This window comes from Hylobates moloch, unplaced genomic scaffold (genome assembly GCF_009828535.3).
Source record: "Hylobates moloch isolate HMO894 unplaced genomic scaffold, HMol_V3 SCAFFOLD_1, whole genome shotgun sequence".
Taxonomy (NCBI): Eukaryota; Metazoa; Chordata; class Mammalia; order Primates; family Hylobatidae; genus Hylobates; species Hylobates moloch.
Window position 1 is genome coordinate 121,531,985 of NW_026652276.1, and position 16,828 is coordinate 121,548,812.

The following is a 16,828-nucleotide window of genomic DNA, read 5'->3' on the forward strand; positions in this document are numbered from 1 at the left end:
AGAACCATTCTGATGGCCACATTTTCCCTCAAGATGCCAGTTTGCACTGGCAACTCTGGTCTGATTGTTCCTCATGAGATGTAGTAAATTACTTCCAAATCAGTATCAGCAGTTAAAATGGAGACTCTCCCTTTCCTGAGGAAAAAACAACACAGCAGGACGTGGGCTGAGGGAAAACTGACTTGTTTACTACGACAACATCATGGCCATTCATGCACCCGGCCCACTGGGTTCACCGCTGGGTCGTGGTGCGGCTGGAGAATGTGGTGACAAGGTCCGTTTCCGAGGTGGAGGTCAGCGACCCATCCATAGGACAGCTGGGCATAGTGGCTCCTTTATGACTCCAGGTATCAGAGAGATCCAATAACAATTATGGATTGGTGGGATTAAAAAAATAACAGCGCATAGAATTTGTAAAAAGAGGATAAAGAAATATCATCAAGTAGCAGGAAGGGAACAGCTCTGTCCACCTGGAAATAGACCAGGGCCTGTGGTGAGGAAACCTACGGTCGGCTTCTTCTTTGAGGCTGACATGTTGTCTGATGTTGGACCACTGACCACTTCTCTCTGTTCATCGGTACCTTGTGGGTGTTGATGCCTTGCTGGATTGTAGCCATGATTCAATCCATGGAGCACGTGCCTGGTAGAGAGTGAGTGCTCGGCAAGCATTTGTTCAATCCAAAAGGATTTGTATAAGAAGAAACAAATGATTTCTTGTGTTTTTTTTCACTCCGGCGGTAGAAGGGCCTTCGCCGGATTCCTTCTGCTTGTATCCACCATATCAGTTCTATATATAGTTCTATTTTTTTCTTAGAACAATATCGAACATGAAGCATTATTTAAATTGAATTGTGGCCAGGCTCAGTAGCTCACGCCTGTAATCCCAGCACTTTGCGGGGCCGAACCGGGCAGATCACCTGAGGTCAGGAGTTTGAGAGCAGCCTGGCCAACATGGTGAAACCATGTTTCTACTAAAAATACAAAAATTAGCCGGGCGTGGTGGTGCGTGCCTGTAATCCCAGCTACTCGGAAGGCTGAGGCAGGAGAATCGCTTCAACCAGGGAGGCGGAGGTCGCAGTGAGCCAAGATCTTGCCACTGCACTCCAGGCTGGGCGACAGAGCAAGACTCCATCTCAATCAATCAATCAATCAATCAATTGAATTGCAACTTAAAATTCATGATTCATGAAAAGAGCACTTTTATTAAATATAATGTATATATTCACATTACACGTATTTGTAATTACACAATGACTGCGTTTTAAGCGGGACTCATATTGAGTTGATGTAATGGCTGCTGTTGGTTTGTTGCAGCACCAGTTGGATATCAGCCCCACCCTTGGATCCTTCAGGGTGGGTCTCCTGTGTACCCTTCTGGCTTCTCCAGGGGCCCAGCTCTTGTCCCTGCTCTTCAGGCTCAGCAAGGTACCTGCGACTTGTCCTCATGGCCCTGTTCTCCTGAGCAGCCCCTTCATTGCTGGGGAACACGCTTGGGGAACTGCCTCTTTCCTTCTGCAGGAAGCCCCGGGGTCTGCCCGAGCGGAGCCTCACAGCCCACTTAGAGGAGGAGCACAGACCGAGGCACCTCATGGTAAATGTACATTAAAACTCTCAGAAACTCTCCGTGGGGCTGAGCCTTTTGCACCAATCTACTAAGTAGAAATTGTATCTTCTGCTTTCAATTTGCATTATGTTTATTATGAGTAACGTTGAGCATCATTTCATGTGTTTGAAAGTCATTTTATTTTCCGTGATCTGTCCATTTTATTTGCCCACATTTATATGAACCTTAAAAATCCTTTTTTTCTGAGTGATATATAAATACTTTTCACCAGCTAAGTAAAGTAGGTCTTTGTCAGATGGATAGTGAATCCATTTTCTAGTTGCTAATGCCATTTATTTTATTAATTAAACATTTTTCTCAAGCTGCCATGTTTCCTTAGGGCAGCCTCAAGTGGGTGTGACGGTTGCCCAAACCAATATCAGGACTGAAGCATCAACCAAAGTCCTCGTTCTAGCCTTATCCTCTCAGAAATACTCATTCTGGCTGAGTCAGGAAGGAAGAGTATTTGCTGAAGAAAGTAGTGTCCCTGCTAATCCTTAAACAACCCTTCTTATTTTTTATTTATTTTATTTATTTTCTTATTGTACTTTAAGTTTTAGGGTACATGTGCACAATGTGCAGGTTTGTTACATATGTATCCATGTGCCATGTTGGTGTGCTGCACCCATTAATTCGTCATTTAGCATTAGGTATATCTCCTGATGCTATCCCTCCCCCCTCCCCCCACCCCACAACAGTCCCCGGAGTGCGATCTTCGCCTTCCTGTGTCCAATTCCCACCTATGAGTGAGAACATGCAGTGTTTGGTTTTTTGTCCTTGCGATAGTTTACTGAGAATGATGATTTCCAGTTTCATCCATGTCCCGACAAAGGACATGAACTCATCATTTTTATGGCTGCATAGTATTCCATGGTGTATATGTGCCACATTTTCTTAATCCAGTCTATCGTTGTTGGACATTTGGGTTGGTTCCAACTCTTTGCTATTGTGAATAGTGCCGCAATAAACATACGTGTGCATGTGTCTTTATAGCAGCATGATTTATAGTCCTTTGGGTATATACCCAGTAATGGGATGGCTGGGTCAAATGGTATTTCTAGTTCTAGATCCCTGAGGAATCGCCACACTGACTTCCACAATGGTTGAACTAGTTTACAGTCCCACCAACAGTGTAAAAGTGTTCCTATTTCTCCACATCCTCTCCAGCACCTGTTGTTTCCTGACTTTTTAATGATGGCCATTCTAACTGGTGTGAGATGGTATCTCACTGTGGTTTTGATTTGCATTTCTCTGATGGCCAGTGATGATGAGCATTTTTGCATGTGTTTTTTGGCTGCATGAATGTCTTTTTTTGAGAAGTGTCTGTTCATGTCCTTTGCCCACTTTTTGATGGGGTTGTTTGTTTTTTTCTTGTAAATTTGTTTGAGTTCATTGTAGATTCTGGATATTAGCCCTTTGTCGGATGAGTAGGTTGCAAAAATTTTCTCCCATTCTGTAGGTTGCCTGTTCACTCTGATGGTAGTTTCTTTCGCTGTGCAGAAGCTCTTTAGTTTAATTAGATCCCATTTGTCAATTTTGGCTTTTGTTGCCATTGCTTTTGGTGTTTTAGACATGAAGTCCTTGCCCATGCCTATGTCCTGAATGGTATTGCCTAGGTTTTCTTCTAGGGTTTTTATGGTTTTAGGTCTAACATGCAAGTCTTTAATCCATCTTGAATTAATTTTTGTATAAGGTGTAAGGAAGGGATTCAGTTTCACCTTTCTACATATGGCTAGCCAGTTTTCCCAGCACCATTTATTAAATAGGGAATCCTTTCCCCATTGCTTAAAAACCCTTTTTAAATGTATCATCCCAAAGCATCATACATTGGACTTTTATTTTTTTGAATCAGGTCCGAATTCCTGGAGAAGGATACCAGACGCACAGGAGCCATGCAAGGTAAATCAATCATTATGCACAGCAGCTAATCCTCTAGCATGAAATGTGAACAATTAGATTTCTCTGGCATCCTCCCTTGGCTATGGTCTGGCCATGGATGGGTCAGGCTCAAGGTGAGATGGACACAGGAAAAGATCGATGCAAGACCTGCTGTGCTGGCTGGGAGCTGTCCTCCCTAGAGGGAGGTCCGTTTCCCAGGACACATGCCACGGCAGCCCGGCTGTCCAGGTGGGTCAGAGAGAAGGGATTTCAGCAGAGGCCTGAAACAGGAAAGAAGTGCAGCCCAGCAGAATTCGGAAAGCCCTGTGTGTCTACTTAGTGAATACCGGCAGGACCGTGGGAGAGACGCTGTGGAGCAGCAAGGCTCGGGGTGATTGCTCAGTGAGCTTCTTCACCTCCTTGTGAGGAGGGGGCTCAGAGAAGCTGCCCCAGTGCTGGGAGCTCCGTTCCAGGTCTCAAAGAGGCCTGTGACACGGGGCAGTTGGAGGGCAGCTTCTAATAGCACAGCTGCGGTACTCCATTGCTATAGTGCTTTTGGGATCTGTGTGACTGCCCCTTTGCTTACGTGGGATTCTGCTCTGTGGGACCTGTGAGGGCACACACAGTGCCCTGTTTGCCAGGCTCTAAGTCCCTGGCGGCAGCTCCACCACTCCTGTTCCTGAGGGTGGTACTCTTGATCCGCTGCTCGTAACACAGTGTGCCTGCCGTACTCCAAATACCATGCCAGAGCTCTGCGCCCTCCCCACTTGGAGGCTTTGTTCAACCCGTTGCTCTTGGCTGAATTCCCCTCTGTGGCAGGGTCATGCCTCCCAGAGAACCAGGTGCAATCACCCTGACTGCGTGGAGCTGCTATTAGGCCACCAACATTTCCCCAGGGGCACCCACCGTCCTCCAAGGGGTACGAAGGAGCCGGCTCCCAGGCTGCCTGTGCTTCCTCCCTCAGAAGTCTTTAGAGGCCTGAGCACCACACCCCGCCCATGCCAGGCCCGTCCTCTGAGAAGGTGGCAAGCCACACCACTGTTGAGCGTCATGTGTGAAGCCCTGTCTGTGGAGACATTAACCTTGGCATGACCTTGTCATCCTAGCATCCTGCATCAGCTATTCTCTCTGGGAGTGGCAGGGCCCAAAGGAAGGCAGCAAGTGACGATGGCACAGCCTGTCCAGCCCCTAAGCTGGAGGCTCATGGGGCTGACCACAACGGGACTGCTCTGATGGGGAAGAGCCACTGCTGCCCTCCCCGCACTCAAGGTAACTGTGGCTTGCAACCACAGCCCCCTTCCTGCCAGTCCAGCAGACCTGCAGCCATTGGGAGAGGCGGGGCAAGGAGAGCCACAGTTGGGCCAAATGTCACTGAATACTCTAGTCTCATCTAAAAACCAGGCATGGGCCCACCCAAAGCTGAGGCGTCCAACTTTCCTCCAAAGTCTTGGTGCTTTCTGGAAGATACTTAACATAAGTTGGGTCAGATCTTTTTAAAAGCCAATAATACACTTACAACCTTTTTAAAGTATTCTGGAATTTGAAGCTTTGCATTTTTAATGCTAGTGATAGTGAATGATAGTCCCAGCTTCCAATTATGCTGGAATCTCAGCAATGAGCTGGTAGAGGCAAGGATTACCCTAGAACAACCAGGGCTGTGCCCAGGGAGATTGAATCTTGCTGCAGTCCTAAGAGGGCGGCCAAATGATGGCAAAGAGGAGAATGTGGTGGGCCTGGCCTGGCAAGGGTGTGTGGCTTTGGGATCCTGGAGCCACATGGTACATGAGCAGATGGTTTTCTCGAGGCTCCAGCTCAGCCCAGGTCCTTGTGTACTGGATTCAGGTGCTTGTTCACAGTGACTGGCAAGGCCTGTGTGTGCAGCTGTGTCTGGTTGGGCCCATGCTGCACAGCACCTTACACACAGTGAGGCACAAAAAGATCCTTTCTGTGAGTGAACAAGCTTCAGGCAGGTGAGCCTTCAGTGTAGGCACAAGTATCAGCAGTAGATCAGAAGCAAAACTCATCCCAAGGACCGGCAACCCTCCCAGACAAGCTGGACACATGGCCTGGGCTGGAAGGGAGCACTCAAGAGTGCAAGGCTCACACTGGCAGACCAGCCACCGATGAGGCTGTGGAGAAGGTGTGGCTCAGGATGATGCCACTGTCCCAGCCGCAGCTCACATTACTTGATTTATGTTCAGCCAGTGTCCTTTGATTTGCCTCATACCAGCTTCCCAGCAAGAGCTCCTTAGTTGTTGAAAGGTGTTGTGCTCCATTGCCCTAGGTTGACATGGCATCCTGCTTCTAAGAGCAGTTGCTAGAAAATGGGCTGAGACGGCTGCACCCGGAGGCATGAAGAGCTATATGGGGCAACGCTCTAGTCCTACACCTGGCCCTGGGGGAAATTACACAGCAGAGAGGGAAGGATGAAAACTGCAGGGGACCAGTCACTGTCCCTTGTGGTGTGTGGACTTGATCCAAATCAGGGCAGACCCTCAGATTCTAGTTCAGCCTGCTTAGTTGTTTGGGGTCTGCAATGGAAATTGGTCCCTCTGCTTCTGATGTTGGGGACCCATAGGTCTGTTCAGAAGAGGAGGTCCCCAAAAGCCTTCGGAGGGCACAGCGAGGCAGGAGTTGCCACCACCACACCCCCACCCCAGACCCTCAGGTGAGCACCAATGTCCCAGCTCAGCAGTCGGGCAGGAGTTGGCTTGTTCTCAGCCATGTGTGTTCTATTCGGGACCTCAAGGGATTGGAGGAGGCCTGTGGCTAGGAAGGCCCTCTGCTTCACTCAGTCTGCTGATTCAGATGTTAATGTCACCTGGAAACACCCCCAACCCTGGACACACTCAAAAGTCACGTTTAACCAAATGCCTGGGCACCCGGCGACCCAGTCTAGTTGACACCTAAGATTCACCACCACACTCCGCGTGGGTGGAGATGCCAAGGTCTCTTAAGCTGCCTTGTCTCTGTCCTGCTCTTCCGCAGCACCCAGCAGTGGTTTGGAGGGACTAAGGCCCCAGCGGTCAAGCGCCCCTCAGCCTTGGTGGAGCTTTGCAGTGTGGGCCATTTGTGGGACCACTTCTCTGGCCTGCAGTTTGGGGACAGGATTTCTAGGCTACAGGTGAGCTGTAGAGTTTTTCAAACATCCTCAGGTCCTCGGATGGAAAGTCTCTCATTTGTAAATAAATCCCTGCATTTCTGGGAACTCATCAGATGCAGGCTCCAGATGTCACTATTGCTATTTTCTCCCTCATTGCTCCCTCCCACCTCCTGGGGTAAATAAAATCATATGCAGATCCCAAAGTGTAGCTTGGCCTGGCCAGCCCTGCCATGGCAGCAGGCCTGGATGGGGTCCAGATATTAAACAAGAAGCTGCAGGACTCCCGCCCAAGGAAGGAAGGAACCCAGCTGCAGAGCTCCTGAGAGGAGCAGGTTCCCAGCCAGGAACTCTGGCTAGAATATACTGTCCATGGTGTCCCATCATTTGAAAAAGCATATGCCTTCGGGACAGGGATTATGATGCATGTGCCACAGATTCTGATCCTGTCACCCTGGCACATGCTGCCTCTCTGGCTCCTGTACAGCTTGCACTCGCCATCGGAGACCTCAGGGTCATTCAGTGTGGCTCATAAACCACAAAGAGTAGCTGCAAAGCCAAGGCCCTTTCTTCCCGTCTCTTCCATCTCCTCAACTGTAGATGTTGAATCACTCTGTGAGGATGGGCAGGTACTTAGACCTCTCTTGTGCCTCAGTTTGCTCATCTGTAAAATAGGAACATCAGGGGGCTTAATTCTTAGGGCTTGGGGAGGAGCAGCTGAAATGTGAAAGCAGTCCCGTTAGCATCATGCCTGCTCCTGCGGAGCGCCCGCCAGCATCCAGCTTTGTTGTTGTTGCTGCTGTTGTTATTGTTATACCCCAACCCGTTTTCCTCCCCTTTCCCTTCTCTGTGCTCTGTTCCATCTGCCTGTTGGGTTTTCCTTTCTCTTTCCCACTGGGCAGCTTCAGGGAGGTCGATGTCCTCTTGGCAGCTTCAGGGAGGTCGATGTCCTCTTGGCAGACAGGGGTTCCCCTCCGACGAGCAGAAAGACACTGCCCGTGTCCAGCACCACCCCCACAGCAGGCTTCCTGCCACAGCGAGGCCACGGGCCCTCTCAGGCAGTGTCCCTGTGCTTAGACAGCAATGACTGCTGGGTGGCCTGCTCCCTTACAGGGTGCTGACCACCACACTTTCCCTGGGGGCAGGTTTGGCCAGGAGCAGTGTGTGCGGTGGCTGCACCTGCTGTCCCTCTCCGTGGTCTGCTGTGTTTTCATCACCCAGCCACTTATGGTAAGAAACACTCTCTATGGTAGAAGTGCCTTCCATCAGCAGAGGACCTAGATGGGAAGGGGAAATAGAGGCTTCATTTTGGTTGTATATGACTTTTCTTTATACCCTGATTTTAGTAGTGGTGTGAGAGAACCAGGAGCCAGGCTCTGCGCTAAGCTGCACATGGGCCTGTTCCTTAATCCTCATAAAAATCTTTGAGGAGGGAACCACTTTAACCCACATTTTTTATTTGAGGAAATTGAACTCAGAGAATTTAGGTCTCTTGGGCGAGGTCACACCTGGTGAGTAGTTGGGCTGGGAATCCAAGGCAGTGACTACTGGTGTCTTTAAAACTGGGAGATGGAGTCCTGTTCATGATTAGGGGACAGGAGGACAGCTGTGTGTGGAATGAACACAGACACAGGGCGGCTCTCTGCGCTGTCATGTTTTTCCTTCCAGGTATGCCTCATGGCCTTGGGTTTTGCTTGGAAAAGAAGAGCTGACAACCACTTTTTTACTGAGTCTTTGTGTGAGGCTACCAGGGATCTGGACTCTGAATTGGCAGAACGTTCCTGGACTTGCCTCCCCTTCTCTTCAAGCTGCAGTATTCCTGACTGTGCAGGCGAGGTTGAAAAAGTAAAAAAATTACCTATGCAGTGCAAATTGAGCTTTAAAAAACTGCTTTATGTTCTATCACCCATATCTGAATGTAGGCTTTGAATTCAAATTGGATTGCATCTTTGGAGACCCATGGGATGTCTTAATTTCTTATGCTTCTTTGCACACACATGTGATAAATGAACACATAAGACTTATTTTTTTTTTAACTCCCATCCTAAAGAAGTTAGAGCATCAAGAAAATGAGCATATTTTAAAATGCTGAGGCAAATGAGAACTCTAATTCTTGGCCATGATTTTGGAGAACTCTTAGGCCATTTGCCCTTCAGTGGACCCACAGGAAATGTACTCCTCCCCATCCTTCCTCCCTCCCTGCCTTCATCCCTTCGTCCCTTCCTCCCTCCCTTTCTTTCTTCTTTTATTCAGTTTTGCCTGTTGTATATGTAGCATTCTGTTGGGCAGTGTGAATGCTACGAAGGAAGAAAAAGGTCTACTGGCCACCGCAAAGATATTCACAGGCTCATTGACTAAGTACACGTGAAATGCATGTGCAATTCTGTACTCTTGTAATAACCACAAGTCACTTATGACCAAGGACCCAATCCCAGTTGATTTAGAGTCAGACCCCGGTCTGGGCCTCTCCTTATCTCCACCCTCCTCCTCGCAAAGGATCCTAATAAACTCCATGTGTGAGGACCTGTCTGAGGCCTCTCAGCCCTGCCTGAAATGAAGGCTGCTGCTGCTGAAGATGGGTGTTGCACACAGGCTATGTACTAGTCATTGTGCTGTTTTACATCTACACTGTATTTACATTTATCATATCATTTGTTCCTTATAACACCTTATGAATTAGGCAGCATCACTGCACCCCATTTAAAGATGAGGTGAAGGAATTAGGCCCAGGCTACATTGCAGTAAAGGGGAGTCTGGGGCTCAAACCTGGCCCACCTTGCCCTTCCCTCCTGCACCCCCCACCCTGCAGCACCTTAGCTCTTGAGAAACAACGTTGCCCTGGTTCCCTCACACCTGTTGGATATCAGCTTTCCTTTCTGCTTGGAAGGCTGTCCCTCTTCTCCCCTCATACAGCTGTGCCCTGCTGTGCTGCCAGTTTGTTCATTTTCTTTCTATTGTCCCAACCTCAGAGGTGAGGCTCCTTCCGAGGAATTCAGCCTGATCCTGAGGGCCAGGCTGGCATCTCCAAACCTATGCATGGCTCATTAGCACCTTAGAGTTGGGGTGCCCCCCTACACCCAAGCCTCTCCACGGATCTCTCCACCACACATGTTCCTTTCTCAGAACGGCACAACAGCTGAAAGGAGTAACTTAAGCCCCAACACTCTGCATGTGCAGCTTTATATTGTTCGCATTCCTGCTGTCAATTTCCTAGAAGCCCAGAGTCATTAGGAGGAAGGACTGTCTCTGATTTCTCAGATCCAGTGAATTTGTGTTGAATGAATGAATACCTACAATGAGTTCACTTATCTGGCTACTGTTGTGCCCTGTCACGAACAGAGTATGAAAGTAAAAATGATTTTTGAAAAAAGAAAAGAAAGGCAATTTCTTGCTACGACTATACTTTAAAATGATTTTTTCATACCTTGAAAGTCTCTAAGAGAAAATACTGTGTCAGTGCCCAAGATAATTGCTGCTGTAATTTGACGGCAGTAGACACACCCCTCGTGTACAGCAGCTCTTTGTAATAACCCAACTGCGATCCCTGCCATAAAAGCTTGCCTGGGACATGAGCAGATTTTTAAAAATGGGTCTACCCCCCATCTCTGATCCCGTCCCCAACAACCTGGTCTATGTTATCCATACAAAGTACCTCTTTGTTCCCAAATGCCAGGCTGAATGCACAGCACAGCAATGATGCATTCCTTGGCTTGGCAGGAACACAAGGGGCCTCTCTCCTTCCACCCGCCAGCCCATGGCTCACAGCGCTCTTGTCCCTGACAGGTCTTGGCTGCCCGACTACAAGCTCGCCACCTGCGCTGGGCGCATCCACCATCCAAGGCCCAGCTGAGGGTCACCAGAGAGAGAATGAGGAGAGAGAGTCGCACATGGGCTGCCTTGAGGTGGGTGGCGGCCTCTGTTGGGAGGGCTTGCTCCACTCCAGCTCGCTTCTCGGAGGGAGCGCCCCGCTGCCGCTGGTCCTCCTGGGAGATTGTTCTCCTCGAGGAGTGGGGAGTGGAGGTGGGGACCACCTTGCTGTCCCCAGAGCCATCCTTATTTATACAACAACCTGTGCTGCCCAGCAGATTGGAGGAATTCAGGGAAACAGAATTGAAGTCAGAAAACTCAGTTCCACAATTTGCCCATGATGAGAAATTGATTAAGATAGCTTCCTCCTCTGGGCCTCAGCTTCATGCATCCAGCATGGATTCACACACACAGTTGGATTTCATCCCACCCCATACGTGTGCTTAGCACATGGTCTGGGACTTCTGCTTCTCCAGCTGGGGGACACAAGGATGCGGAACCTGTAAGTTAAATGCAACACCTCTTCTTAGGGCATGGATTTAGCCCAGTGACAGGTATTTAAAAATAGTTTAATATTCAGATATGCACAGCTATGTTATGGTTCTCATAACATATTTTGAATTCTTTTAGATAAAACACAAACCTTAAGAAATATCATGCTGTGGCAAAGCTCTCCAACTTCTACCTCCAACGCATTTCTCTCAGCGGTACCATCCCCCTCCCATCATGGTGGTGCTGGATGGCAGCCACCACAAGGAGCCTTCGCTAAATGCTAGCCAAAATCCCTCTTTAAATTTGGAACATGAATTCGGTCTCCTACAAATCTTTCTCGTGTAGTTTGTCAAGGACTTGGGAATTTCTTATAGTTTTTTAAAAAATGGCATGTCATAGAAGCACTTCCAGCCATCTTCCTTATAAAACAATCCCTTCATACAATGTGGCACACCATTAGCTTCCCCTTAAATATTTTCACATCCCTTTCCAAGGAGAAGAGCTGTGGCTGTTTTAGGATGTCACATTTAAAGGAGAGTGGGAGAGGAATTCCAGGAAGATGGAGCAGTGGCCAAGTTTTTTAATCTTATCAGAACTCTTCATAAAAATAGAGTAATTAAGATAGCAAAAACAAAACCTATAGAAAACATGCACAACAAAATTAAATGAGTTGGCCCCCACCACGCACACCTCCGAAGGCACTCAGGTGGGGACCAACCAGAGAGTGCACCCACCCTATAGCTCAGCAGCTACAGAACATGGTGGAGGGAAGGATGGGGTATCTGATGTATCTGAGAATAGGAGAACTCCAAGCTCCTGTAGGTGTTGTTCACTGGGAGTCTGGTGGGTGCATCTGGGAGGATTTTCCACAGTCAATTTCACAGGTGAGTGCAAGGTCTGGAGGTCTGGAGCTGTTGGGTCAGCTCAGCCCTCAGAACTAACCAAACCTAGCTCTGCCAGGACATAGCCTTCTGGGGTGGGGTGGCTGGGGGCGCTGCTGGGGGAAGCATCCAAACCAAGCAGGACAGGCCCAGAGAAAGCATTTAGGAAACAGGCAAAACTAGTAAAGTATTAGGTTATAAAATTAAAAAACAAAAACCAATATCATATTTATATACAAGCAAAAGTCAGAGATTTAATACAAGACCATATTCAACAAAGCAAATAATAAATACAACAAAATACACTTAGGCATAATCTTAAGTATAAGTTCCTCTAAGATTTCACTGAGGAAAACTTCCCTATGACTTAAAATCCAGACACAAAAAGGGAAAATAAAAATAAATTGGATTACATAAAACTTGAAGAAGAGAAAAAAATAACTCCTACGTCAAAAGAAACTATTTGTAAAATAAAATGGCAGTGACAAACTAGGAAAAAATATTTGTAACAAAGTTTTAATATTCTTTTTTTGGGGGGGGTGGGGAGGGGACAGAGTTTTGCTCTTGTTGCCCAGGCTGGAATGCAGTGGCTCAATCTCAACTCACTGCAACCCCCGCCTCTCAGGTTCAAGCAATTCTCCTGCCTCAGCCTCCCAAGTAGCTGACATTACAGGCATGTGCCACCATGGCCAGCTAATTTTTTGTATTTTTAGTAGAGATAGGGTTTCACCATGTAGGTCAGGCTGGTCTTGAACTCCTGACCTCAAGTGATCCACCCACCTCAACCTCCCAAAGTGCTGGGATTATAGACATGAGCCACCATACCTGGCCTAAAAGATCAGCAACTCTTTAAAACAAAAAAAGTGGACTGGAAAAGTGAACAGAGAGTTCACAGAATAACAGAAATTCAAATGCCCTTTCACTTACAGTAAGAGCATTGCAAATTAAACTGTGAAAATCCAAAAATGTGACCACGTACTCTGTTAGTGAGGCTATGGCAAATAGAGCATTTCACACAGTGCTGGTGTGAATGCAAAATGGTACAGCCACTATGGGGGAAATTTGAAGTCTCTACACAATGATAGATTCATTTACCATTTATCCAGCATCCGCACTTCTTAAAATCACTCTTACAGACACAGTAAGTAAAACATGAGCATACCCATACACAAAGCAATTTATGTGGGACTTTTTGTAATGAGAATATCCTAGAAAGAACCCACATGTCTTGCTGGAGGGACAGGAACACAGTGGAGTAGTGTCCAGCTATGTAGAAGCATGAGGACTATCCCTCTAGACTCCTAGGGAGAGGCCTGCAGTATTCTCTGCAGGAGGGACACCAGGTAGAGGAAAGCGGGTGTGCTGTTCTGCCCACTGCTTAATAAAAGGGGACATGAATATGCGTGCCTGTAGATCCACTCCCTAAATAAAACAAGGGAAAGGCAACCCAGGCACCTTTAGGAAATATTAATAGTTACCTGTGGGGAGAGAAGGAATAAGATTTTTTTAAATCTGTGTTAAGTTTAAAAATTCGACCATATAAGCTTAGTCTCTAAGGACAGAAAAAAACTAGGGGAAAAATATCTAAAACTGTTTTCACCAATCGTATTGTTAGTGGAGCGTTAGTATCTTTATTTTCTTTGTTGATTTATTGTGGGGTAAAGGAAATGAAGAATTCTGTTATTTTCTAATTCTGTCATTCCTGGTGTCCTTTAAAAGTGGAATTCTTAATATGAGAGAAAGAAGGTACAGATTTGAGTTCAAGGAAGTCAAAACTCTATAGTCCTGAATTTGAATTGAAAGTATAGGTATGGAATCACGTGGGGTTTGTAAAAATATTTTTCTAGATTTTTCCAGCAAGAAAAGGCCTAGAACAGCCCAGAAGCAACACACACTTTTAGCACCTAGATTTGGTCCGCCAAAAAGAAATAGGAGTAACTGGGATTCCTGATTTGAAGTTGGTGATGGAAAATGTACGAGATGAACCTGGAATATTTCTTAGGCAAGGGAGCAATTAATAACTGCTAGAGTCATTGTCAGAGAACCAAGAAGCCAGTTTGAAGAAGCTCACATTGGTCAAACATGGGGTAATTTGACATCAAGATTAGAAACTACTGAATTGAAGTTCATGAAATCTATCTAAAGCCATGAGCTGGTAACAACACCCATAATGTAATTGATCAGTGTTGGTGGACACCCAGAAACCAACTTTATAAAAGCCAGTGAAAGTCTGCCTTTCCTATACAGACTGTACCCCTGGGAAACCACATAACAGGAGGGGGGTTATCTCTCTTTAGAGAGGAATTACAGCTAATGAATGAGGACCAGACAATAGAATTAGAGCCTGACCATTTTTGCAGTTTTAATGAAGTAATGAATCTAGACATTGCTCATTAACAGTGGCCAATATAAAAGAGAGAAGGAGAGAGAGAGAAACATCAGACATTATGTGTCTCCTCATGGGAAAACACCATCATGTATGAGGCAACCTACACAAAACAGTCCAATCGTAATCTAATGAAGTGATTTTGCCAACTTGTAGTTTACAGTAAGAGTATGTTGATATCACCATGGAAAAGCAAGACTCTGAGAACTCTATAGGACAAATAACCACTTGCTCAACAAATAGATTACAAAGAAGCAAAAATAAATAGAGATGATACCTATGGACTGGAAGAGATATGAGGAGGAAACTAATTAATGTAATTCACCATATTAACAGACTAAATAAGAAAAACCATATGCTCGTCTCAATAGAGGCAGAAAAAGCATTTGATAAAATTCAACATTAATTCATCCAAAAAAAAGAACCTCTCAGCAAACTAGGACTAGAAGTAGGAATAGAAAAGAGTTTCCCTGAACTAATAAAGAGTATCTATGAAAACTCGACACCTAACATCATACTTAATAGAGAGATATTGAATGTTTTTTAAGATATCAAACAAGGCAAAAATGTCCTCTCCGATCACACCTATTGAACATCACATTGGAAGTCCTAGCCAATGCAATAGGCAAGAGAAAGAAATTAAAACTATATTGATTTGAAAGGAAGAAATAAAACCATCTATTGACAAATGACATAAATCGTCTTTGCAGAAAATCCCAAATAATTTACAAAAAAAAAAAAGGGTTCTGGAACTAATAAGTGAATTTAGCAAGTTTGCAAGACACAAGTCAATATAAAAAAGTAAATTATATTCCTGTATACCAGCAATGAACAATTGAAATTTAAAAAGGAATACTATTTACAACAGCGCCAAATAAATGAAGTACATGGACGTAAGTCTAAGAAAACATGCAGGATCTGTATGTTGAAAACCACAAAACGCTGATGAAAGAAGTCAGGAAGATCTGAATAAATGGAGAGATAGACTGTGTGCGTTGATTAGAGGACTCAGAAATGTTCAGATGTCTATTCTTTCCAATTTGATCTGTGGTTTTGATGCAATACCACAGCTTTTTTTTTTTTGAGACGGAGTCTCACTCTGTCACCCAGGTTGGAGTGCAAGAGTGCAATGGCGCGATCTCAGCTCACTGCAACCTCCGCCTCCAGGGTTTGAGCTGTTCTCCTGCCTCAGCCTTCCGAGTAACTGGGATTACAGGTGCCTGCCACCATGCCTGGCTCTTTTTTTTTTTTTTTTTTTTTTTGTATTTTCAGTAGAGATGGGGTTTCACTGTGTTAGCCAGGATGGTCTCGATCTCCTGACCTCGTGATCCGCCCGCCTTGGCCTCCCAAAGTACTGGGATTACAGGCGTGAGCTACTGAGCCCGGCAAAATACCACAAGCTTTTTTTACAGATATTGACAAACTGATTCTAAAATTTATATGGAAAGCAAAGGAACTAGAATAGCCTAAACAATTCTGAAAACAATGAGCAAAGTCAGAGGACAGACACTATCTGACTTTAAGACATACTATACAGCTGCAGAAACCAAGGCAGCATGATGTTGGGGACAGATAGACACGCAAATCGATGGAACAGAATAGAGAACATAGGAATAGACTTACCCAAATATGCTCAACTGATTTTTTGGCGGAGACAGAAAGATGATCCAATGGAAAAAGGATGATCTTTTAAAAATGCTGCTGGGGGCCAGGTGTGGTGGCTCATGCCTGTGATCCCAGCACTTTGGGAGGCCGAGGCAGGTGGATCACCTGATGTCAGGAGTTCGAGACCAGCCTGGTCAACATGGTGAAACCCCATCTCTGCTAAAAATACAAAAAATTACCACGGCGTGGTGGTGGGTGCCTGTAATCCCTGCTACTCAGGAGGCTGAGGCAGGTGAATCGCTTGAACTGGGGATGGGGAGGTTGCAATGAGCTGAGATTGCACCACTGCACTCCAGTCTAGGTGACAGAGCTAGACTGTCTCAAAAAGAAAAAAAAGTGCTGGTAAAACTGGATATTGCTACGCAAAATAAATAAATAAATAAATAAACCCCAACACACACCTCATACTTTATACAAAAATTTCCTCCCAGGGATTTAAAAGCCAAGTTTCATTTAAAATCTTTTGGCCCGGCATGGTGACTCACGCCTGTAATCCCAGCACTTTGGGAGGCCGAGGCAGGTGGATCACCTGAGGTCAGGAGTTCTAGACCAGTCTGACCAACATGGAGAAACCCCGTCTCCACTAAAAATACAAAAATTAGCCCAGCGTGGTGGCACGTGCCTGTAGTCCCAGCTACTCGGGAGGCTGAGGCAGGAGAATGGCGTGAACCCGGGAGGCGGAGGTTGCAGTGAGCCGAGATCGTGCCACCGCACTCCAGCCTGGGTGACAGAGTGAGACTCCATCTCAAAAATAATAATAATAATAATAACAAATCTTTTGCAAATTGAAACACTCAGGTACCTACATACAGGGTCTGTATGGATGCTAACTTAAAAATTCTTCTTACAGAGACATTTCCATGGACATCCTCATGCTGCTTCTGCTTTTGTGTGTAATATATGGGAGATTTTCCCAAGATGAATACTCCCTCAATCAAGCTATCCGCAAAGAATTTACAAGGTAGGAGGTTTGGGTAACTCCTCCAGATCTGGGGCCATTGCACTATTCCATAGCC

The 16,828-nt window shown here is 46.1% G+C and overlaps 1 protein-coding gene across 1 annotated transcript in view; it reads left to right on the forward strand.

The window, feature by feature from the left end:
* The window catches only part of PKD1L1 (polycystin 1 like 1, transient receptor potential channel interacting), a 180,544-nt gene that overhangs the window by 116,034 nt on the left and 47,682 nt on the right, over positions 1–16,828 (forward strand). The window contains exons 39-47 of the mRNA XM_032758137.2: positions 1,315–1,425; positions 1,519–1,591; positions 3,456–3,502; positions 4,588–4,750; positions 6,470–6,605; positions 7,727–7,811; positions 8,250–8,426; positions 10,365–10,483; positions 16,663–16,773. Of these exons, the coding sequence (XP_032614028.1) occupies positions 1,315–1,425; positions 1,519–1,591; positions 3,456–3,502; positions 4,588–4,750; positions 6,470–6,605; positions 7,727–7,811; positions 8,250–8,426; positions 10,365–10,483; positions 16,663–16,773 (1,022 nt within the window). The remainder of the gene's footprint in view (positions 1–1,314; positions 1,426–1,518; positions 1,592–3,455; positions 3,503–4,587; positions 4,751–6,469; positions 6,606–7,726; positions 7,812–8,249; positions 8,427–10,364; positions 10,484–16,662; positions 16,774–16,828) is intronic.